This window comes from Ailuropoda melanoleuca, chromosome 10, assembly GCF_002007445.2.
Source record: "Ailuropoda melanoleuca isolate Jingjing chromosome 10, ASM200744v2, whole genome shotgun sequence".
NCBI lineage: Eukaryota > Metazoa > Chordata > Mammalia > Carnivora > Ursidae > Ailuropoda > Ailuropoda melanoleuca.
In genome coordinates this window covers 71737317-71762685 of record NC_048227.1, presented here as the reverse complement: position 1 = coordinate 71762685, position 25369 = coordinate 71737317, and the positions used below count along the sequence as shown (strand labels likewise).

At 34.2% G+C, this 25369-nt stretch overlaps 1 protein-coding gene across 4 annotated transcripts in view; it reads right to left on the bottom strand.

Moving 5' to 3' along the window:
* NKAIN2 (sodium/potassium transporting ATPase interacting 2) overlaps positions 1-25369 on the bottom strand; it is a 968851-nt gene that overhangs the window by 448963 nt on the left and 494519 nt on the right. For all 4 annotated transcript variants that reach the window (XM_034669080.1, XM_034669081.1, XM_034669082.1 and 1 more), the window contains one exon: positions 7292-7372. In XM_034669080.1, coding sequence (XP_034524971.1) covers positions 7292-7372 — 81 coding nt within the window. The remainder of the gene's footprint in view (positions 1-7291; positions 7373-25369) is intronic.

The window sequence follows — 25369 nt, the reverse complement described above, 5'->3', positions numbered from 1 at the left end:
TTTTTCATTGATAGTTGGTTTTTGGGAGTTATGCTTTCTTTTAGTCAATACACCAGAAATTATTAATCCTTAAAATATTATAATCTATTATAAATATTATCTTTACCATTTCCTTGCTAATACTAGAAACTTAGAACACTTTAACTCTTTTCTACCTTTTGTGTTATTGTTGTCATGCATTTTAGTTCCACATACATTTAAATTCCAAAAGACTTTACTACTACGGTTTTGTATTTTTTTACTCGCATATTTATCCTTTCTATTAACTTTTTCCCTGAAACTCCACTTTTCTCTCTGGGAATTTTCTCCCCCTCTACTTGAAGACCTCCCTTTAGTATTTCTTTTTTGCCTCATCTAAAAAAAAATTATTTAAATTCCAGTGTAGTTAACATCCAGTGCAATATTAATTTCAGGTGTACAATATAGTGATTCGATACTTCTGTACATCACCGCAAGTGCCCTCCTTGTATTTCTTTTAGTGCATGTTTGCTGGTAGTGAATTATCTTAGTTCTTGTTGCCTGAAAATACTTTTACTTTACCTTTACTGCTGAACCATATTTTTGTAGGGAATGAAATTCTAGGTTGCCGCTTTTAAAGCACTTTTAGGTGTCATTCAATTGCCTTTTAGAGTCATTGTTTCTGCTGAAAGTTCAATTGTCAGTTGTTTTGTTGTTCCTTTAAAGGCAATGGGTCTTTCACCTTTGATGGCTTTTAAGATTTTTCTCTTTGATTTTGATTTTCAACAGTGATCCCATGCTATCCCTGAATGTGGTTTTCTTGATATTTATTCCACTTGAGATCTGAAAGTCTTCTTGAGTCTGTGGGTTTATGTATTTAATCAGTTTTGAAAAATTCTCTGTCATTGTGTCTTCAGATATTGCTTCTGTCCAATTTTATCTCTCTTCTTCTTCTGGAAATTCAACATTTGTATACTAAGCCTTTAGCTGAGCCCTATATTTTTCTGACATTCTTTTTATAGTTTTATTCTTTCCTTCCTGTGTTTGTTAACTCTGTGCTTTGGTTTGGATATTCACTATTAACCTACCCTTCAGTTCACCAATCTTGTCTTTTAATCTTTCAAGAACTCATACACCTAATGAGTTCTTGCTTTTACATATTATATTTTTCAGTTCTGGAATTACCATTTGATTCTTTATATAGATCCCGATTCTGTGAGGGTAAATTCTTCATCTATAAATATATTATTTTTTAACAATATATTAAATATATTATTTTCTTCAACATGTTGGTTTTTAAAGTCCTTACCAGGTAATTAAAATATTTGCATCATCTCTTGGTCTGCCTCAGTTGTCTGCTTTTTCTTCACCTTCAGTAATGAAGTTCTCTCTTTTAGCATGTGTAGGAATTTTCTATTGCTTGATATCATGCACAAAAATAAATTGTACAGACTAAGATAATGCTATCTCTGTCTTAAGGTGTTTTCCTTTTTCCTCAACAAGACAGATGAAGCAATGGATGATCAACTTATTTTAATTAAGGACTGTACTGAATTGAGCCTGGATTTTAGCTCTGGAAATGTTTGCGATACTTCTCCTTTGCCCCTGGTTCGTTCTAATAAGTTGAGTTTATTCTGTAAAGCCCCACTCCTATCTTCAATTTCTAATCTGTAAGACTGCCCCAAATTTTTTACTCTGCTTTTAGTATTCTTATTTATGTTTTTAGCCTACAGAATTCATCAATTCCCTAAACAAAACAAAACAAACAACTGTCCATGTGCTCGAGGACCTCTCTGAAAGCTATCCTGATTTATAACTACCCCAGAAATAGTCACTTATGGGTTCAAAGTGTGGATTCTTCACATCCTTTCCTAATCAGAATCAGCAAATGCCCCCAGGTTACAGCATATTTAAGAAGTCAACTCATCTCGTTGAGGTTACTTACCTTTTCAAAATACCATTACTTTACTTCACTACTGTTTATGAATTGTTGGTGTCTTAAATTTATAATACATACACACATACAAACACTATACATTTTTTAAAAAGTCTATTTCTTGCTTCATCTCATAGTGAAACTATAAATATTTCTGTAAGTCCCCCTCTGCCAAATTATTTTTTTTCCTTTTTCATTCATTTTTCAAAATATAATTTGCCATTTATTTTCTTCTCTGAGTCAGATGTGAATTAACAAAGTTGGATTCTTTGGGAATAATGAAAAATCCTCTTGGACATGTTGAGTTTAAGGTGACAATGGAATTGACATGACACCAACAGAAAGAGATGTGGTACTTTAACTTACCAACAAGGTCAGAACTGAAGATATAAATCTGGTAGATATATGTGCAAATATGATAATTTAAATTATGACAGCAGATGGCATTTTCAAGTGAAAGAATGTAGACAGAGAAGTAGAAAGGTTCAAGGACCCTATTGCTCACTTTAGGGGTATTAAAACGAAGTGGAAAAAGTAAGTAAAGAGAACTGAAGAAGTAAGAAAATAGGCAGTTTGATTCAATACACTATTAAAGAAAATAAGAGAAGAGAGGCAGTGATGGCTTTACCAAATTATAATACGTTGGTTTGTTTCTATTTGGGGGGCAAAATTACATTATATTTAATTCTTAATAACATGTAGGACATTTTTATTCTATATCCTAAAGCAAAATCTACTTTGATGGTTGGGAAATGAAAAATTTTCCTATTAGTTAAGTAATAGTCAAGTGAAGTTTTCTTAGACTATATACATTTTACAGTAAGAAAAGCAAAATAAAAAAATCCAATCAATTTTCCTCTTTATATTTGTCAATTTAGTCTTAAATAAATTACCAGAGGTGTTCTTTTTTTATGAATAATTAATTACATAGACATTTTTACTTCTTGAAGAACAGCACTAATTGTATTAAAAATGATTATAGCAGATTTCCCTCCATACCATCTTTTTCTGTATAAAATCATAAAAGCAAAGTTTTATACAAGCACTGATTTGAGTAGAAGATATCCAAATATCAGATACCTCTTTATATGAATTTTTTTTAATAGAAGGACTAAAACTGGGGATTGTTGCAATACTACATATTTTTTTCTAAACAGTACTTGCATCTGGTTTTAAGGACTTATTTCCTATTGCCTATACTGTGTGACAGGTTTTATCTTCTTCCTGTCTCTTACATTTGCTAGAGTGCAATTTTATTCCCCAAAGCTTAAATAGCCCACATTCTTACATGTTTTTTTTAATCTATCAAACTATTAAAATGAAAATTTATATCTAGATCTTAGAAGTGACTATCAAAATTATTAAAATATCACAGCTTTCTAAAAGTTTCTATTAAATGTGTTCATTCTGAAACATACATATCACTGGGTATAATTAATTGCTTTAGGCTATGTTTAACTAGATAAGTTTCTGATAATATAATGAAACCTGAGAGATATGTATCTGCATCCCGATTCTCAAAGAGCTAATAAACACAAACAAATTGGGTTGTGTTAAGTGTAACTCAAACCCTTAGTTACTTCTTTAGGCTCTGTAAATTTATTTCTAAAGACAGGCGCTTCATTCTCTAATGTTGCCCTATAAATTACAAAAGTAGAAACTAAGAGCTCAAAATAGTCATATAAATAAAAGTGGTAGTATATAATTTCAGCTTCAGAATAATTTACGATTGTACCATATTCAATAGGACACTGATTTTTACAGGTAACCTGAAGACCACTATATATTTTCCGTGTCTATTACTATTCAAAACTTTTTCATATTTTTTGTTTTCCCAGGTGCTGAACCTAATAGGTAAATTGCCATGTGTTTTCCTTCTAACTGCTATGCACTTTGAAGTTCAAAATTACTACAGAACAAATAGCAGATCCCATCTCTTTCCAAAATAAGTCAACTCAGTTGATATCTGGGATTAATTCCCATTTCTCTTTATTTGATATGTGAGCAAGAGAATCGCAACTGCCCAGAATAATACAATGCAACAATAATAAGACTATTTACATGAGGAGTTCACAAAAATATTAATCCAATAATCCAAGTCACATTTAATGCTCAGAGGCAATTGCCTACAAAGTTCGCAGACACTTTGGGTTACAAACTAATGTTATCTCTGTTTTCTTAACAGAACATCTATTAAAATATCAACCTAGGAAGTAACACACTGTAGGATGTTTTAGGATATTTAGTTATAACACTAGTATCTAAATCATTATTTTAAATACTGTAGAAATAATTATTATGCAATATAAATGTTTATTTGTTGCTATCATGTACTGTTGTACATTAATGCCCATTATTTTGTTAATTTCACTGAGATAAAATTTTTAAAAATCAGTTTCTCTGGTGGATTAGTTTTATTTCCCCTTAGATCTCATCAGAATAATAATTAAAATACACTAACTGATAGTTTAATAATAGCGTTGGGTTTACACATAATTTTTGATGAACAAAATATATTACCTATACAGCCATCGGTATTAAGGAAACTGAAGATCAAACAGGTCAGTCCTGTGTGTGTCATATTATCGCGATTACGCCATTTCATCACTGAATACATACACCGGGTTGGTTTATGACCCTAATCTCTGGATTGCTCATAAGTACCTGGCATATAGCTTAGCAGAAAAGACACTGTGGAAAATGACAACACAAAATTCTGAACTCTATTAGGTAATTAAAGTAGCCTTAATAGTTTACCACTTTTTTTTTTTTAAAGATTTTATTTATTTATTCTACAGAGATACAGACAGACAGCGAGAGAGGGAACACAAGCAGGGGGAGTGGGAGAGGAAGAAGCAGGCTCACAGCAGAAGAGCCTGATGTGGGGCTTGATCCCAGAACGCTGGGATCACGCCCTGAGCCGAAGGCAAACGCTTAACTGCTGTGCCACCCAGGCGCCCCAATAGTTTACCACTTTTTATCACTTCTTACCTATATTCATTATGAAGAAATCACCTCTCTAGATTTTATTTTATGGAAATAAACATGCTTCTTTCACATATATAAAGACTACAAAATGTCCTCCTTGATTCTATTTCCCAATATTTCTCCCTCAGCCCCTAACTGGCCCACTTCTGTGGTCAAACTATTTTTATTTATTTTTTGGTGGAGTGAGGGAAACAGTTTATATTCTGCAATCTAGTATTATCAACAGTTTCAGGAGTCCCATTTTTGAGTTTTCATCTATCTGTACCTTTTTCAATCACCACTGCTTCCTTCTGGTGCTGCATTACTTGAAGAATGTGAGGCAGTCACAGAAGCTAAAGAATTAAATGGTAGAAATACACCTTTCTCAAACCCTTTGAGTAGGAAAGGGAGGAAAAAATCCAGTACAGATAACTATGTAACTTTGCCCTTTATAGTTTTCCTTTAGATTATTTGTTAAAAGAAATTATTAAATTTTCATGTGCTCTGCGGAGCCTTGCCTTGGTGTATAAGATGAAAAGAAAAAGGGAATATTAACTACTTCATTTCCAAGGGATAGACACTACCTGCCTATGTGCATTAGAAGAATTCTTAGTCATTTGGATTGCAACTGTCTTGAACTACAATGTTTTAGGATGTGCCCTCACTGTGGATTCAATGCCCATGTCTGAGGTCAGGAGATCACAGGCTTTATTCTGTGCCTGCAGTGATCACGTGGAGAAGTGAGCACAATTACAGAACATTTCTGCAGCCAGCTTGGCTCAAATCTCCCTCTCTCCTTCTTCATATATATATAATTTACAAACTCTGATTCACTAGATTATTTTCCTCAGCCAATATATCTGAATACATGCCTTCCAATTTTTAGGGTGACTATTTAAAATAAAAAATATCATTAAAAATCATTCTAGTATGGAATTTCTTTGAACAAAGTGAATTACAGAGCAGCAGGGATGTATAAATTGGGTAAGGGATTCAAGTCTTGGGAAGCAGGTGTGTTTTTCTGGTACAGAGGAAATATGAGTTTTAAAGCAGCTATCTTGTCTATGTCCTTCTTATGGTCACCTGAACAATTTCTTTTCATTGGTCACGGCATCTTCGGGAAAGGATTGCCTGCTGCCAAGAGTGTGGAGGACAATGCCTGGCAAGAATCACAGAAATGCCATCTACCAGCATAGATTTTGCAGAAGGCCACCGTAAGGACGTACCCAAAATCTGATCATAAACCACAGGTTCCAGCAGCTTTGTTTTTATCTCATGCCATAATGTCACCTCTTATTTTATCCTTCATCATTTGCCATTCAACAAAATAATCAAGATTATTTATACTCGATATAAAGCCACATCACAGTTAAATAATAAGCTTCCTTGAAAATGCTCAGAGTGCTCTGTGAAGCTCCTGTATGCTTAGATTATAAATGTGTATTATCACCTTCCCCATCTCCCACCCTCTAAAATATAAAGCCCTACAAGGGTATTTCCTGGCGACTTTTTAGCTCTTTTTACTTTTTAAAGCAGGCTATCATCTCTGGATTTTAAAAATGCCAACATCTTTGCAGGGTTTTTCTGCTCTAATAAGGAAAGGGTATAGAACATTTTAAAATCTGTCTTTAAAAGTTAATATGAAGAAGGACAAGTTTGCAACTCTCTCAAGTATCTTAAGCAGGATTTACTACTACTTTGAATGAATATCTCATTTGGCTTATTTGCTGGTAATTGCATTCCAATAGAGGAAGGGTGCTGGTTTTAGAGATCCAAAAACTACATTATTTCAATAGCAAAAGCATTCATGTTAGAAATATAACAGTAATATACATACACAAGCAAACATAAACATACTCACATGAGGATAGCACAAAATAAAAAACCTATTTGAAAAAGTAAGTATTTCAAGTCTTTCCTAGACTATTTTAGAATATAATGTTTATTTTTTCATTTATATAATTAGCTACAATCCTCTGGTAACAATTTTATTCAACTAAAATCCATTAATTGTTTGAATTATTGCATTGCTATTTGGGTCCGAGCAGAAAAACCTTTAGGACAGTAATAAGCAAACTAAGTGATTTCGAAAACTTTCAAATTTTTCAGAATGAAAAAATTTTCAAAGTGAAAAAAATCCTATTCTGCCTCAGAAATCTCTCATCAGCCAATGTTTTAAAAATACACAGCATGGTGAATGTAATCATCATTTCACACTAGTTTTGCTTAAAATAATAAAAGCATGTTTTTGTAACAAACTAAAACATATCTTTGATGGTAGAAAAGCAGATATATAGATGAGGACATCTTTCAATTTACCTTCATTCGAAGTGCATCTAAGTGACAAGAGCAGGGTGAGACTCTGCCTTATTTAGGAAGAGGCTTGTTAACACACTACTGATGACTCAGGCAAATCAGTTGGCAAATTACCTTTGAGAGGTCCCCAGCCTCCAAATAGAAGCAGATAACAAACACATTCCAGGTAACCCAGAGGACTAGCCAGACAGCATACTGCAGAAAAGCAAGAGAGAAATAACATAAAATTAATTTTGAATCAGCTGAGTAAGATATAAATAGAACTCAAACTTTTGAACACCCAAATCTTAAGATTAGTGGAACATATTAGATATTGCTTCTAAGGAACAGGCTGAGGTGCACATTTTTCTCTCTGTTGATTTTTTTCTCACTGTTATGGTCTCATTGCAGCCCAAACTTGCTTAGGGATACCTTTTAAGGCTTTATACAAAAAGATATAGTAGCCCATATTTATGTTTTAAGGAGGGATGATTGTGTTTTCCAGATATCTAACAAAATCGGATGCTCCAACAGATAGATCAAATAAAAATCATCCAAAAGAGACTCATATCTTCCTTTAGCAAAATCAACCCCATGCTTGATAATATACAACCTTTCTCCAAGTTATCTGGTGTCATCTTCAAATCAGTCCCAATGCCTCAGTCCCATCTAAACAGCCTTATTTCTTTGGTGTCTTGCTTTTCTATCTCTCTTCACCTTCTTCTTTTATTCTCTCATGATCTCCCATTAACAGCGACCATCGAGTTATTATCTCTGATTTTACATGGCTGGCTATTCAGTGTGTTTTCATCACTTATGACAAATTTTTCTTAACAAGATATATTTCTCAGCATTTGGTCAACTAAAATGTATTAAGCATCTAGAGGGCAACATGCTGGAAGGACACTGAGGATACAAAGACAAAGATAAATTCTCCCTGAATTCAAGTCAAGTGATGGAAACAGATAAGAAATGATTATTATACAAGAATCATAAAAAGATGTATAGTCTGAGCACAACGAAGGAAGATGGGAGAAGTAAATAAACTATCCTGAGAAAAGTCCTGCGAAGCTTAACAGAAGAGATGAAATACCTTCCAAAGAGGTGAAGCAAGCTATTTTGTGGACTTTACCAAATAAAAGTATGGAGGTTATAAGGGCTCTGATGGAAAGGGCTGGAAACAAGGAAAACATCAGGTGTGAATTCTACAAAATAACACAAGAGGATATCATGTCATTTCTCTGCTAAATAAATTCCAGTGGCTCCCATTCTTTACATGGTGCAATCCCAAATTTTTATTTCATAGTTCAAGAACCTCCATGATCTTGTTCATGCTATTTTTTCAGACACATTTCAGTTCATCTCTTATGTCATTAGGGATTACAGGCACCTCAAATTACTTGTTGTTGAGGGGACAGATAAAGCTATTTCTTACTTTTGTGCCATTTTGTATGTTATTCTTCTATCCTTTAATAATTTTTCTCTTCCCTAGGTACTCCTTTTAACACCTACCAATATTTTGTTTTTCACCAAAGCTCAATTTAAATATGACTTCCTGACTGATAACCAATCAGAATTGACTTAGCCCAACAAGTGGTGCTTACTGCCCCAATGAGATCTTGCTTGCCTTAATTTCATTCCAAATGTTTTATATCTAACTATTTGTATATTTTCCTCTAATGCCCAATCATAAGCTCCTTGAGAAAAGGGGCTTTTTGAAATGTATGTTTATATCCCTAAATTGTTAACTTTGTACAAAACTGGCTTCAGAAAGTATTTTGCAAATCAATGAACGGATGAGGAATAATACAGAGAAAATTTTACTGTTTTCAGATGGAGAACCCATTGTCCTGTCCCAGACCTGGTTTTAATGGGAATACCATGATCACATAAGTAGTGTGAGGAGTAAGGGTCCTACGTCATGAGTTTATGTAATAATAAATAGTGACTCAGCTGTTTTTCCAGATGATGGATTTATCTTACTGCTGAATATGTATATTGCTCAGTGAGAATAAAGTAAGAGCAATAAACTAAATGGTCCAAGACAAAGAAGGAGTTTGAGAGTTCTGTATGAGGTAAGGGCTGGGGACTGGAAACAGGGTCAAAAAGCTAGACAGGCTACAGCAAGGAATGTTAGTTATAAAACAAAAATTCAATGAATATTTAAGTTTGTTCAGTATTGCAAAGTGTATATTCATTTTACAGTTTAAAAAAACAACTACAAATCTAGACTTATTTGACTCTAACAGATTTGGATCTGAGTTTTAGAAATATAATGAAGTGTTGGGTCATACTTTAAAGGTAACAGGTGAAGAAAAAAAATAAAAGTGTTTATTGTTTCCTGTGACTTGGTTTAAGTGACTATAAAAAGAATAAAAGTGACTGACTGAAGTGTTTTATCCTATCCTTTGATAATGGTGATACACTTTTCCCACCTTACTTATGATAGGAAGCCAAATAAGCACTATTTTCTAAAAGCCAAAGTAGCAGAATTATGGGTGCCTGGGTGGCTCAGTCGTTAAGCATCTGACACTGGCTCAGGTCATGACCTCAGGCTTCTGGGATCCAGCCCTGCATCGGGCCCCCTGCTTGGCAAGCCTGCTTCTCCCTCTCCCTCTGCCTGCTGCTCCCCCTGCTGTGCTCTCTCTCTCTCTGTCAAATAAATAAATAAATAAAATCTTAAATAAAAAGAAAGCCAAAGTAAGAATAAGTAAAGCAGAATAAGTAAAATATTGGTAAGACTTGATAAAACATGTACTGTATTACATATATGAAATATTTCTGAAAAAAAAATTGTCATTGGTAGGCATACATCCTGATGGGGCATTGAAGGGTACCAATGCTGTAGCTTTTCAGTTTCACAATCAAAATTATATTTTAAGCTCCTTAAATGCTGAAAAGGTTATCTGCACCCATGAGGTACACATGTCATAGGCACTACATCAATACTATATACTGAATATATAAGAATTTGGACTTTTCATCCAGATACAATTAGACATCATTTATACTTAATGCATATGTGCAGACCTAGATTATACTTAGCTTGGTTAAAAAAACAAGCTGAAAAATTTATGTTTCAGTCCCAAATGAATAATTTTATGAAGGATAGGTGAAATAACGGGTCACAAGCAAATGAATAGCACATAGAGATTAAGACCTTGGGACCTAAGGTCAAGCTCTGTCACTTGGGAACTCTGCGGCTCTTTTCATGCCAGACGGTCTCACTATACTTTAGTTTCCTCAAATGTAAAATGCAAAATGTAAAAAGTTTCCTCCTTGATAACAGGAGGAAACTCACGTAGTTTATATAAAGATGGAATGACAGAGTACTTGAAAATAGTCAATATTTGAGTTCTTTATTACCTGCTGCCATTTTATTATGATTATATTACCACTTCTTTTTAAAATAATATAGCAGTAATTCCCAATTTTTTATCTCCTTAGGATACTAAAAATATACTTTCCACATCAATGTAAAACATTCTTCTATCTAATTGAACTTGCAATCTAGACTTGTTTTCCTGAATGCCACATATTCTTCTCTAGAATGTTCTTTTTTGATACATTAATGCCAATGTTGATAGATCAATAGCTTTTTATTAAACAATTTTTTCTTCATTTAATTTCATTAAAACTATAATTTATTTCTGACTTAGCACCCTACGTAATTATGAAGCATTCTATGTCTTGCTTTATGAGCTGTTTTATTGTATTTATTAGTAATAGCTTTTTTTAAAGATTTATTTATTCATTTGAGAGAGAGAGGGAGGGAAAGCATGGAGGGCAGAGGGAGAGGGAGAGATAGAAAATCTCAGGCAGACTCCCTGCTGAGCACAGAATCCCACTTGGGACTTGATATCAAGATCCTGAGATCATGGCCTGAGCCAAAATCAAGAGTCGGATGCTTAACTTCCTGAGCCATGCAGGCACCCACTTTGTTCTTCTTTTTATCCCTTTTCTCCCAGAGAAATTTAGAAGGATATGTCCAGAAGGAACATAACAACTATTCTTTCCATATCTTTGCATTTACTTGCGAAATTTTCATTTCATCCTATACTTCATTACAAACCAGTTGGCCAGACAATGGACTCCACATCATTATAGATTGACAAAAGAGAATTATCACATTTAGCGGAATGATGCCTTTAATAAACGCAGGAACCCACACTATGCTATAGGGGGTAATCCTTGCATTTTCTAAAACCCAGGCTTTATTTCATTTAACTTTACTCATTAATTTTCTCTCATTTAACTTCTCCCTTTTCTCCATTCTCCTCTTTTTATTTATTTTTCATACTTGCTTCTCTCACTTTAGTAGCTGGCATTTGCCTAAATCAAATTTTCCCCAAATGAATTTTGCCTAGTTTCTTAAATATAGATTTTGCATCCCCTTGTAATCTGGCCTATGAGTGATTTTTTGTCAATTAAACCCTATCTTCCACACTGTTCTTAAAATTACTCGTCATAATTATTTAAGAGTATGAATATCTGTACTAACTTCTTCCCAGTTGCTACAGCTACAGTTGATGTGATATAATTGACAATTGCTCAGTTTGAATATAATTGAAAACGATGGCCTGCCCAGGAGAGGTAACCTAACAGGATAACAAAGTATCACACTTGCCAGATATCACCTTCTTTGTAGTTATCCACTATAAAACTTTTTTTTCTTTAGCTTCTCCTTTTTCTGTGAAAAAGAAATCTGGTATTTTATGTTTCAGGTTAAAAAAACCAACAAACAACTATGAGATAAATGTGGTGATAGAAAAATCCCATTGTATGATGAAATTCATTCTTTAAGGGCTAAGTGGAACATTGGAGAGGGTGATTTAACTTGAGTCTCCAGCTAAATGGTAAAAATTATCAGCTGGAAAGTAATTGAATCATAGTGGTTTCCCTGTTGTATTTGTGGCTCTAATGATAAAATCAAATTAGCTGCATAAGATAAAAATTAGTTAAGGCTGTCAATCATGACAGGCCAAAATATTGGCCAGATTCAGAGACAGGATGCTATTACATACCATGGTTACATAATAATTAGCAAGGTGCAGCCTCAGACTAGTAGGCTGGTAAACATTTTATTGGAAAATAATGAGTCACACCTTAATGACATTGCCATTGCTTTTCTACCTCTCTCTCTTACAATAAAGCTTCCTAATTAAAGTCTGTATTTTTTGAATTATAAAGTATATTTAACATACACGAAGCATACAAATTTTAGCATTAGTTTCTCAAGTTTTCATGTATACACACACACAGATACAACTTTTTCATCCTTATTTGAATTATATTCAATTTATAAATTATTTTGAGGAAAACTGGAATCTTTATGGCACTGTATACCTTTTTTTTACAAAAATTCTGGAAAAGAGAGGTTATTAAGACAAATGGAGAGTAAAACATATTGGAATAATATATTAGTAGATAATAATCCAATTTTTCAAAGGAAATGTTTCTGTTTATTTAGCCATTTTTTTTGATAGTATAAGATTTCTCATGCACAATGTTACTGGGTGAAATATTGAATAATAACTACATTCTAATTACATAATATCTTCTAATACATTTCTAATTATGTTTCACTATAACTTATACTTTTATTTTATTTATTTATTTATTTATTTTTAAAAGATTTATTTATTTATTTATTCGACAGAGATAGAGACAGTCAGCGAGAGAGGGAACACAAGCAGGGGGAGTGGGAGAGGAAGAAGCCAGGTTCACAGCAGAGGAGCCTGATGTGGGGCTGGACCCCATAACGCCGGGATCACGCCCTGAGCCGAAGGCAGACGCTTAACCGCTGTGCCACCCAGGCGCCCCTATACTTTTAAAAATATTATGCATGAAAATAATTTTGCTTGGACCTTCGAAGAGCATCCTTCTTACAAACTGTTTCATTGTTTTCTTTCTTTCCTCTCCCTTCCTCCCTTCTATCAATATATACAGGTTACAGTTGGATTATAAACTACTTGAGGGCAGGGACTATATTTTTTGTTTACCGCAAAAATAGATGGTATATTGTGTGTGTGTGTGTGTGCGTGTGTGTGTGTAAGGAGGGAGGGAGAAGAAAACAGAGGGAGATGAAGAGAAAATGCTCATGCAAACATATATAAATGTATGAATGGACTAAATTATATTAGTGACTTTCTCTTAAAAATTACAATTTAGAAAACTATCATTCAGTAATATTACCGTAATGATTAGAAGATGAGAGATGGTAATGCAGTTCAATCACTTGCCACATGATGCCCTAAATGTTTAATTAGAAAAGGAGTTGGGCCAGTGAATCAGTTCACATTTTCCTAAGCACCAGCTGTATGCAAGTGACTATAATAGATGCTGTAGAGAAACATTACAAGGATATAACTAAGTCAATCCCTGAAAATGATTTTTATTTATCACTGATATGCAATTGATGCAATCTATAGGAATTTTTTAAGGATGATTACTTTTAGTACGAAGCAAAACTATCAGCTCATCAACTTTACTAATATGGTGCCACTAACATAAAAGGAATAGCATAATCCATTCTAGTAAACTGTGTTAGAAGCATCTTAAGAAGCATTATATTAGTAAATCATATCTTAAAAGCAACCCCTTTAAGCAACGGTTTAGAATTATTAATAGTCAGGTGCTTTAATAAATATAAATGTATACTCATAAGACAAATATCCTTGGTCAAAATGGGTAGACTATATTCATCTTTTGTTCAAAGTTATTACATTGTAACTTAATTTTATCACCTTCAACAGTAGTATCACTTAATCTGCTCAGGCATTCTCATCAATCCCTCATTCATTGTTATGATTAAAAAAAAAGAGAGAAGAGAAAAGAGCTAATTTCCTAATTCTTGATCATTTTATGATCAGAGACAGGCTGCTTTATGATTTAAATTCTGTATTCTAACTCAAAAATCCTGTTATATCTATGTCATGCTATAAAAACTTGTCCCTTAAGAGAAATACCTACATAAAAATACACTGTTATTACAACTTCTACTTTGACCAGGGATGAAGGCTCTGATCAGTTAATTAGCCACAACTGGATAGAAATCCAATTCTAATCATACATCATGTTGCAGATCATAAGGAAGGCAGGTTTCTACCGTCTCATTTTTTACCCATGCTGCTATCGTATGATTAAACTTCCATGTGATTTCATATTTACTTAGATATTTTAAAGACTGCATAACTTTTAGTTCATTTTAAAATAAGATTTATTATGCTTCTCTCCCAATTATAAGAAATTTCTTATTGTAGAAAATATTTAGTATTTAAACATTAAAAAAAGAAATTTGGAAAATACCATACTTAGACATCATCACTGGTATCATATATGTTTAAATTAAATAGGAATCTTGCTCTATATTGTTACCAGATTTTTTTCCCACTTGATTAAAAAGTCACCTTGAGTGTTCTGCAACACACATGTCAATTCAATGATAAACTATGAGTTATTCAACTAATTCTCTATTAACTTTTTTTGTGCTTCTTTTATTGTTCTATTTTGATCAATTCCTTTAAATTTGGATTTTCCTTAGAATGCTTAGTTTGACACATTAAAACATACCTGAAAATATTTTGCTTACACAGACTATTTCTAAGATAGACTATAAATGTTAGAATATCCAACGGGCATTATTTTAATGAACATATAAACATGGCTATTAAATTTTATGCAACTCCAAATAAAAGCAGTATCCCCAAAGGTATTCTATTCTTCTTGAAGCAAAAAGTAGAAAGTAATTCCCTTTGATTGAAAAAAACAATAATACTCATTTAGCATGAAGACATCTGTATACGACGAATTTTAACTCATTGAAAATATTTCACACAGAGATATTTACAGCTCTACAGCCCTAAAGCTAGGAGAATTCCTTTGAAAGGACTTTTGATACTGAATAAAAATAAATCAAGCTATATAGGAATATTCTAATTGATGTATGCAAATAAGAGATTTGAACAGCTAATACAACATAAAACTAGTGAGAAATTCCCAGTCTACAGTTTTAAAATCTGAAATTTGTACAGTTTAAGAATCAGTGATTTTATTCAGTGATTTTTTTTGTCAAGCAGGGTTTTTAGATGTTGATGTGTAATACAAAGATTATAAGGTGGTAAGCAATGAGAAAAGAATCTTTCCTCAAACTATTAAAAAGGCAATTTCTGTTTTATTGTCACATAATCATCACCACTTGTGTTTAAAAGTGACATCAAAAACAGTATTTTTGCTAGTCAGTAAATAATTAAAAAGTCAAATATACTGATCTCATTGGTTTTGGAAATCACAGTTAACTCTAATAAGAGTGGTTTGCCCTGTGTTGAAGTTTCTTGGACTAGCCCAATAATACTTATAGTATATGAAATTGCCTTTAGGTCTGGTGTTCTGGTGTTTGAAGATCAGTCAAGATGATATTATAATGTATTTAAAAAAAAACTAACATCATGTGAATTTGAAAATTGTTATACCATACATGAAACACTGTCTTTATTTCATTACTTTGCTGTTCCTCTGCTCCCCACATATAAGATGGTAGACTGAGAAATGGCCCTCCCAAAGGTACTGACATCCTAATCTCTGGAACCCATTAATATGACTTTATGTAGACAACAAAGAGGGAAGGAAAGAAGGAAGGAAGGAAGGTAGGAAGGAAGGAAGGAAGGAAGGAAGGAAGGAAGGAAGGAAGGAAGGGAGGAAGGAGAAAAGTCTTAGCAGATGTTATTAGAAGTTTTTAAATGGTGAGACTATCTTGGATTATCTGGGTGGGACAAATGTAATCACATATATCCTTATAAATGGAGGCAGATGGATATTTTACACACAAAAACAAATGGGTAATGTGAATAGAACAGAATGAGATTTGAAGGTGTCAGCCTTGAAGATTGTAGTGATGTGTCCACAAGCCAAGGAATCTTAGCAGCCACCAGAAGCTGGAAGAAGCAAGGATGAGATTCCCCCTAGAGCCTCTGGAGGTAATGTGAGCCCTGATTTTTACTCAGTTATACTGATATCAGACTTCTGGATTCCAGAACTAAGAGAGAATGAATTTTTGCTGTTTTAAGCCACTATGTTTGTGGTAAATTGTTAAAGAAGCCACAGAAAACTAATATATCCACCCAACTCTTCTGTCCTCCAAAATCTCCCTGTCAATGAAATGTAACCCTGGAGATTATAATGCCTAGTGGAGATGTGCAGTTACCTTCAAAATTGAGATCCACTCCCTTTGGGCAACTGTATCACTGCTTCAGAATCTGTCCATTGTTAATGTTTGAATGGCATGCAAACAGAAATACTTTTTAAAACTTAATTGCCTTATGTAATTGCTGTGAAAATCTATAATAGAAAATGAGGTACTCTTGTTTTATAAGAGTCTCAATCAGTTTTTAGTATATTTCCAATATTCTAACAATATAAGGTTGTTTTATTGTTTTTAGAACTTACTGCATAAAGTTCTAGGATGCAGAAATCAATAAACTGAGAGTCCTGAATATTGCCAGACTTGCAAAAAGTGTCAAAATGAGTTAAGTACCTGGAAAATATATAATTTCAAGGAATGTTTTATTGCAACTAAATTTAAAGGCAAGGAAGAGGAAAAACAAGTGATAACCATTATCAATATGATGGGTTGGTATTTTTTAGTTGGGAAAATGGCCTTGAAAATTTGGAGAGGTGTTAAATTGCTGATTACTCAGTATCTGCCAACCCAGTATTTATACCAAATACTCTTCTCCATCACTTTTTAGCAAATATTTTAACAGTAAATTACTGTGACATCTGGCCCAGTGGATTAGGTGGAAAACATTATTTAAGTATATGCATATTCCTATGACCATTCTGATCACTTTGATGGCATCTACGACTCTAATCCACCAATGTATCCTGTGATTCCTAAGAATGTTGAATCCTCTTTTCTTATGGCAAATAATTAATTTAAAGAAGACGTACTCTTATCCATATATTGAATTATAGCCTTCAAACTGTGCTTTGGGAAACAATTCATGGCACACATGGGCAATGATACTATTTGTAAGGCATACTAATGTAAATAAAGGACATACCCTGCTGCTGAAATGATTGATTCAGGGGCTTTGGCCACCCGAGGTTCCTGAAGGACTCAACATGCCAACACATTCATAATCTATTAACTGTGACATTACTGGGAAGTTCCACTCAGGAAGACATTTATAATGCACAATTTCTTTTTAAAAAGATATGCTTGCTTATGTATCAAAAATAAAGTCTGTCTGTCCGACCTGATCAATAGGATAGCTAGTTCCGCACAAGTCTTTATATTCTATATAGTCACCTAAAGGATGTTTTGGAGTATCACATAGCTAATCCAATTAATTGTGTGACAATTGTAGCTAACATAGACAAATCAAAGAGGCCATGTTCAACTTAATGGACAAATGTAAACATGAATATGTATTTCTCCTCAGTATTCTAAACTAGTACTTGGTACTTTTTAGATTGCAAATATTTGCTTAAATAGTGAAGTTCCAAATTTACTTATGTTAATACATCTTTAAATGTTAATAATGAATTAAAACTATAGTGTTTTTTCCATCTTAGAAACACTTTTCATTACCTTTCCTTTCTTTCTTTCTTTCTTTTTTTTTTTTTAACTTACTAAACAACTTTTCACTTGCTATCTCAAAGGCCAGGCTCAAAGCCATTACCATCAGGACTGTGCTTGTAGGATGGATAAAAATGAAAGCAAAATGAAAAACAACTATTCAATCAGGAATGCTTTTGGCTGCAAGTAACACAGTGAACCAAATAGGTTTAAATACCAGGGTTTTAAAAAATATTTTCTCATATATGAAGTTTGGAATGGGAAGTTTTCCCAGAGGTACTCAGCAGACTTCCTCACATCTCATTAGCTGGAACTGTGTCATATGCGTATTCTGAATATAATCACTGGCAAAGAAGATTGAAATAATCATGTTTGTAACCAACTGTAATTCATTCCCATTCACAGAGATTAGACCTCCCTGAGAGCTTTGCTGACCATTTAAATATCTAAACAAAATTGGGGTTCTGTTAGTAGAGAAGAACTAGAGGACAGAATTATCTGCTACTGAAACTTATGCACATGCTATTTTTTATGTGCAAAAGTGAATCATTGCTATTTTATATTTCTTATGAGTCTCTTGTTTTCTAGAGAAGTACCCAATCCTTTCTTTCAATAAGACTACATATATTGAACCATAGAAGTGTAACTTAGTATTACAACAAAAGTAAGTAAAAGTAAGTAAAAAAAAATTCAGACTATAACCACAGAGGAAGAGCGTGAATTAGATGAAGTGTCTTAAAAACCATCTACAAGATGAAGAACATACAAAGAGGAAAAATATCATACTTAGTGTTAGATATCTCATTTGAAATGTAAAACATCTGTGTCTTGAGGNATTGCTATTTTATATTTCTTATGAGTCTCTTGTTTTCTAGAGAAGTACCCAATCCTTTCTTTCAATAAGACTACATATATTGAACCATAGAAGTGTAACTTAGTATTACAACAAAAGTAAGTAAAAGTAAGTAAAAAAAAATTCAGACTATAACCACAGAGGAAGAGCGTGAATTAGATGAAGTGTCTTAAAAACCATCTACAAGATGAAGAACATAAAGAGGAAAAATATCATACTTAGTGTTAGATTTCTCATTTGAAATGTAAAACATCTGTGTCTTGAGAAAGAAGAAAAACTGTTATGGAGAATATTAAAAACACTAAAATAAAGAAAACAGGAACTTTTATGAGTCATAAGTAAAAAGTTAATGACATTTTCAAAATTTATATAAATATGCTTCACTAAGATGTGGTAGGTGTGTGGTAGTTGACAATGCTGATTGAGTAAACAAAGTCTGTTATTTTTTCCTCTGGACTTGGAAACATGATGTCTTTCAACTAGAAAGGTCTTAATCTCTTAGCTTTTCTGTCCTCCTAGGTTTCATCTCAAATTGAAAGCAATTCTAAGAGTAAGGTAAACACCCTTCAAAATTATCCTAATTGGGAGGTATGATACAGCTACTAAATGGCCTTTAAAAATGGTTATTTGTTGTGTTTGCTTTAAAAATGTCCAAATACAGACAAGACCATATATATATTTTTTTTCTTTTAAACTGACACATTAAGGAAGCTTCATTCTTCTTGGGTCTTTCATAAGACATTAGATTGAAAAAAAATATTGAAGTATAATTGACACAATGTACATTAGTTTTAGGCNCTTTTAAACTGACACATTAAGGAAGCTTCATTCTTCTTGGGTCTTTCATAAGACATTAGATTGAAAAAAAATTATTGAAGTATAATTGACACAATGTACATTAGTTTTAGGTGTACAATATAGTGAGTGTACAACTCTGTATGTTATGGTATGTGCACCACAAATGCACCTACTGTCTGTTACCATACAGGGCTCTTACAATACCATTGACTATATTCCGTATGCTGTACCTTTGATCCCCATGACTTACTCATTCCATAACTGGAAGCATGTAACTCCCACTCCCCTTCATCCATTTTGACCATCACCCTCCTCTCCTCATCTCTGGTGACCACCAGTCTGTTTCTGTTTTTAGGTTTGTTTGTTCATTTGTTTTGTTTTTTTAGATCCTACATATAAGTGAAATCATATGGTATTTGTTCCTGTAGGACACTGGATTTTAAGTGTGGGCTAAATCATCAAGCTCTCCCAAACATTTAAAATCACTCCAATAATACAACTTCCTAACTTCCTTTTGGATAAGATTCCCATCAAAATTTTTACTGGGTACATTTTTGTGTGTGTGCCAACATAAGTGACAGGATAGATATTTAACAATATTTCATGTGATGTGTGTCTTCTAAATACCTGTCTTCTTGGTTAGATACTGTCAATAGTAAAATCCTAATCATACCACATCTGATGAATACTGCTTGCTAAGCTGGTATTTTGGGCTCAAGAGTTCTGATGTGCTATGAAGTCCAGAGAACCACATATTCAAATCTAAATGTTATTCAGTGTTTCAGAAGAAAACTTAAAATCACCAAACTTTTAATCAATTAAATATCTGTATGTAAGATACTTATGCATACTACATAAGAAGAGACACTGAATGTAGAAAGCTTACTTTCAGAGGAGTTAAAATAAATTATCACAGAACATAGGAACTATTTCTTAAATCAATGTAAAAGGAAAAATCTCTTAAAAGCACTTGGNACTTTCAGAGGAGTTAAAATAAATTATCACAGAACATAGGAACTATTTCTTAAATCAATGTAAAAGGAAAAAATCTCTTAAAAGCACTTGGTCCAATGCAAAGCACAATTAAGTTTTAGATTATGCATCTTTTGGCTATGCATTTATATTCTGCAAATAGTAACAGTGTCCAATAAAAATGTTCTTTTGATTTCATTTATTTTTGAGGACAGAAAGGTAAAGTTAAAGGTTTAATTTATGAGTTGTATTTGATTTTAAGTGTAAACTTTGATTCATCAGTGAAATGCTAATGAACAAAGTGTGTTTTTGAAAATCAATTTAGCATCTTTCTTAAATTCATTTTTTATTTCTGATTTTAATAGTAGACAAAATGGTGTCCCCCACATATTTCTCACCCTAATCCCCACAATCTGTGAATATGTTGAGCTATTACTCTTGTGATCCTGTTATGCCCTAGGCAGAGTTGACCTAAAATAGGGTAATTATGAAGGTGGGCCTAATCTAATCATAAGTCTTTTAAAGTAGATAACTTCTTTTTGGCTGGTGGCAGAAGGGGACCTCAGAGAGATTTGAAGCACATCCAGAACTTAAGGTGTCTTTCTAGTTTTGGGGATGCAGGAATCCTCTTGAGAAGGAATGTTGGTGGCCTCTAGAAAAGCTGAAAACAGTCCCCAGCCAACCGCAAGCAAGGAAACATGCACCTAAGTCCAAATGAAACTGAATTCTTCTAATGACCTGAATGATCTGGAAGCAGACTTTATGTCAGGGGACCTAGGATAGTCACTATCTTGATTTCTGTCTCATTAGACCCTAAGCACAGTACTCAACCAAACCCACTAGGACTTCTGACCTACAGAACTGAGAGAATAAATGGGTGTTATTTTAAGCCTCTAAGTTTGTGGTAATTTGTCATTCAGCAATAACAAACCAATATCTTAATAGTGAAGTTTTCTGTTTCCCAAAAGAGATTTTTAAACTGTCGAATAATTTCCCACAAGGACCAAGTGCTATAAATACATTATATTTTTAGTAGACTGGATTTAATAGAATCTTTCAGACTGACTTTTGGTATATGTATTTACTTTTGAATTCTAAGACAGTTTGATATGGTATATCAATTAAATTATTTACTAAATTAGTTAATTAATACAAAGATATACCTAGAAGTTAGGACAGCTGGGTTTAAATCCAAACTATATGATGAATCTACCTCTATAATCTGAAAAATATTGGGATTTTTATCTGCTTTTGAAACTAACATTCCTGGAAGAATGCAAAGTGATTTTACTGTTATTTTTTCTGGAGAAGCATATCCCTTCTCACATAACAAACCTTATAGCCACAGTGCCCATGGGCTAGTCCAACAATGGCAATAGCAATAAACAGAATGTTTTACTCTGTATGTCAGCCACTTAGACGGTCAATCATTTTTATTGGAAATAATGATTGCAGAGTGGTATAAACCAAAAGTATTAGCACTAGCAATCACTTTTTGTATCATTATACAAGAACTCTTTTATAAAGAATGTATTCACAATTTCTTGAGAAATATATCTTGAGAAAAAAAAATCAGGCCTTAGAATGAACATCAAGTAGACACACTATTTGCAAACTAATGCTATTTGATCAAATGTGTTGTCAGTGCATTGAACCTTGGGAAATGTGTTAAAAAAATATGCCCCCAAATGCGTAAGTTTTAATGTACGTTTAGTATTAAATGACTTTAGGACGAGAGCTTAATATGTATTAACTTTTCCAAAAGTTGAAAAAGAAGGTCCTTAATGATAATCTGCAAGCACTAATAATGGATAGTTACATTTCATTAGATATATTCGTTTCTTCCCATCTTTATCCTGTTTTGTTATCTTGTTTATCCATGTTATGTTATCCGTTTTTTGCTTGTTTTTAAATCATTCTAAAGCTAAAATTACTAATTCCCAGTTTAAACATAGTATTCAAGGATAAAAAGTTTAAAAATCATCTTCCTTTAAAAAATGTTTTCTCTTGGGGCGCCTGGGTGGCACAGCGGCTGAGCGTCTGCCTTCAGCTCAGGGCGTGATCCCGGCGTTATGGGATCCAGCCCCACATCGGGCTCCTCTGGTATGAGCCTGCTTCTTCCTCTCCCACTCCCCCTGCTTGTGTTCCCTCTCTCACTAGCTGTCTCTATCTCTGTCAAATAAATAAAATTAAAAAAAAATGTTTTCTCTTACTCAAGGGTAAAATTGAGTTAAGTCCACATGATCATAAAAAAAAAAATCAAGTTCTTTACTTGGCTCTAAAAAGCATTATTGTATCTTCATCAAATTACTACTCAAGTCTATGAATGTTTAGCCCAGGTGTTTAGACTACTCTGCTATTGAGACCATAGGTCTTGGATTGGATGCCCATGTAAGCTCCTTGGGGTTTTTCCTGCTCCTGTCTACAGAGCACAGGTCTTAGCAGAGACACATGTCCTACAAATGCAAGGTTACAAGGTGTTTTAAGGTAAGAATATAATGAACAGTGAAAACACATCCCAACAAATGGCAAAATCTTGTGCCGTATTTCTTCTTGGTGCATAAATAGTGTCACAGCCATATAGAAATGATACCTTTTCTGACAGATCCTACATGTAAGTTAAAAAAAATTAGCAACTTATTTCAGTACAAACTTTTTTATGTATAAAATCTCAGTGTGACAAACACATATTTGAGAGAAATAAAATATAAAGCATTCTAGAACTCAGACTTCAGTGGATGCTGTGAGCACTGCCCAAGTGCCTCTTTAGGACAGAGGCACTAATCATTATCCAACTGTCAGAAGTGTTGCCTGTTGAAAGATAGCTCACAGTCAAGTCCCTCCTCAGGAATTACTCTCTGCCAAAGTGAGCTGCCTTGCTTATAATTACACTCACCTCCAGGAGCAACCCTCATTTTATGACTGGTCAATACTAATGTACAAAAGCTCCTAGACCCTTGTCTCAGTTGGGGACATTTAGAAAAACTGGCTCAGCTTCAGACCTTTACATGGGATCAGCTGAGGCTTCTGTTGCTGCTGTACTGTAATCCAACTTCTCCTTCTGAGCGCCCTACTCCCCTCACTCCATTACAGATGTTGTTCCTGAAAACACTCCTTTATAAACAACCTGCATGTGAATTCCATTTCAGAACTTACTACCAGAAGAACTAACAACCACTGAAAATAGCAGTCCTGGAAAGCAGATGTTAAAGGGGGTTTTGAACATAGATCACTTCCCAATGACGGCAATGAACACCTTATCACTAGAATAGATGGTGTAATGATAGTTCTTGGCCTAGATGGTAGCACTGAAACTATTAACACTTTTCCTCTTGGTAAACTAGGATGGCTTATTTAACCATAACTGAATAACTAAACTGCCAGTAACAGAGTAGGGCTGAGCCCCCAGTATGGTACCATTTTTTGAAGAGATCACCAACCAGTGTGTAACAGATGATTACATTAGATCCCTTCTACCCTAAAAGTGGAAGTAATTCATCTGGGGAGAAATTGAGACATTCTCAGTATGGGTTCCCTTCCTGCTTATAGGCTTTGGAAGAACTGAGGGCTTAGAGAATGTTTGATTCACCAACACAAGATACCATAAAACACCAATGCCTTGGACAAAGGACTTACTTCATAGTTTAAGAAGGGGAGAATTCAACAAATGCCTCTGGGATCTATCAGCCCTATGGAACCTAGAAGCTGCCAGTCTGACAAGCTCATGTGGTTTTTGAATGTGCAGATAAGGTGTTAACTTGGAGATAATACTGTGTAAGGCTAGGTGTCTTCCTCCAGGAGAGAGAGAATGCCCTACATGAATGACTATTACATGGTGCTGGGTCTCCAACAGGTAGAATACATGGGTCTGGGAGTGGAGAAGTGAAAGCAGGAGAGGCACCACTCAGCATCACTCCCAAAGATGAATTTGGGGAATCTGCTTCCTCTCCCCACAAATTAGCCTCTATGGATTTAGAAGCCCTGGATTACAGAAGAAAATGTAAAATGCTTCCAGTAGGGGAGTAGGCAAGAGTTTGCTTAATTTAAGTTATGCTGCCATCCAGTTACTTTAGACTCTTTGATCCAAGAGACCACAGTGAAAAATAGGAGCCATCCCCCTGGCAGGGCTAAAGGACCTGTCAGTGGGACCAGGGAAGGCTATGTTTGGCATCCAGGTGAAACAGTGGGGCATCCCTTTCTAACCCTCCACTTAGTTTTGATGGCAATGCAACAGAGGAGTAGCCACAGCTTGAAAAGCATGATGAACAGTGACTTAGACTGCTTACACAGGTAGTTGAAGGTGCAGAGAATACATACAGAATGGATAGTAGAGGATGGAAACAGTGTGTATCAACTGTTGTCCCAGGACCAACTGCAGCAGTGGGGCCACAGATTGTTCCACTAATCTTGTAAGCCCACATTAGAAAAGAAATGAACTACTAACCTAGAGAGGCTGTTTCTTTGTGGAGCACAAGGTATGAATGGGAGAGAAGCCTGTGGTGTGCCACCTGGATCTCCCTTTGAGCATTAAGCACTTATTCTTCCAGTTCTGAGTCTCTCAGTCTCACTCAAGGACATGTCCTGCTCCTGTAAGCAGCCTATACCCAATGGCAGGTCTGTGGGGAAATACAGAAGCCTGCCCATCATTCCACCAGTTTTGGACATATATGAAAGGTCACCATGGCTTTCCATAACACCAAATGATTCCTGTGTTGCAACTGCATTGCAGTTGCAATTTTTCATTCGCGTAATTCCATTTTTTGTTCTTAAGAATATACTGTAATAAATGTGCTGCATGTAAATCTCTGTCTCAGACTTGGCATCCCAGGAAAGCTGACCTATGGGTGGAAATCATTACAGGCCATAGCAAAAAGAAAGCGCCCTGAGTTTCTTCAGCAACAAAAAAATGAGATTTCATAAATCACTTTGATGAAAATACCATAAGCATAAAGAAATACTAATAGCACCATAAGAAATCAGCAAAAACAGGGCTCAATTTCATGTGAAAATT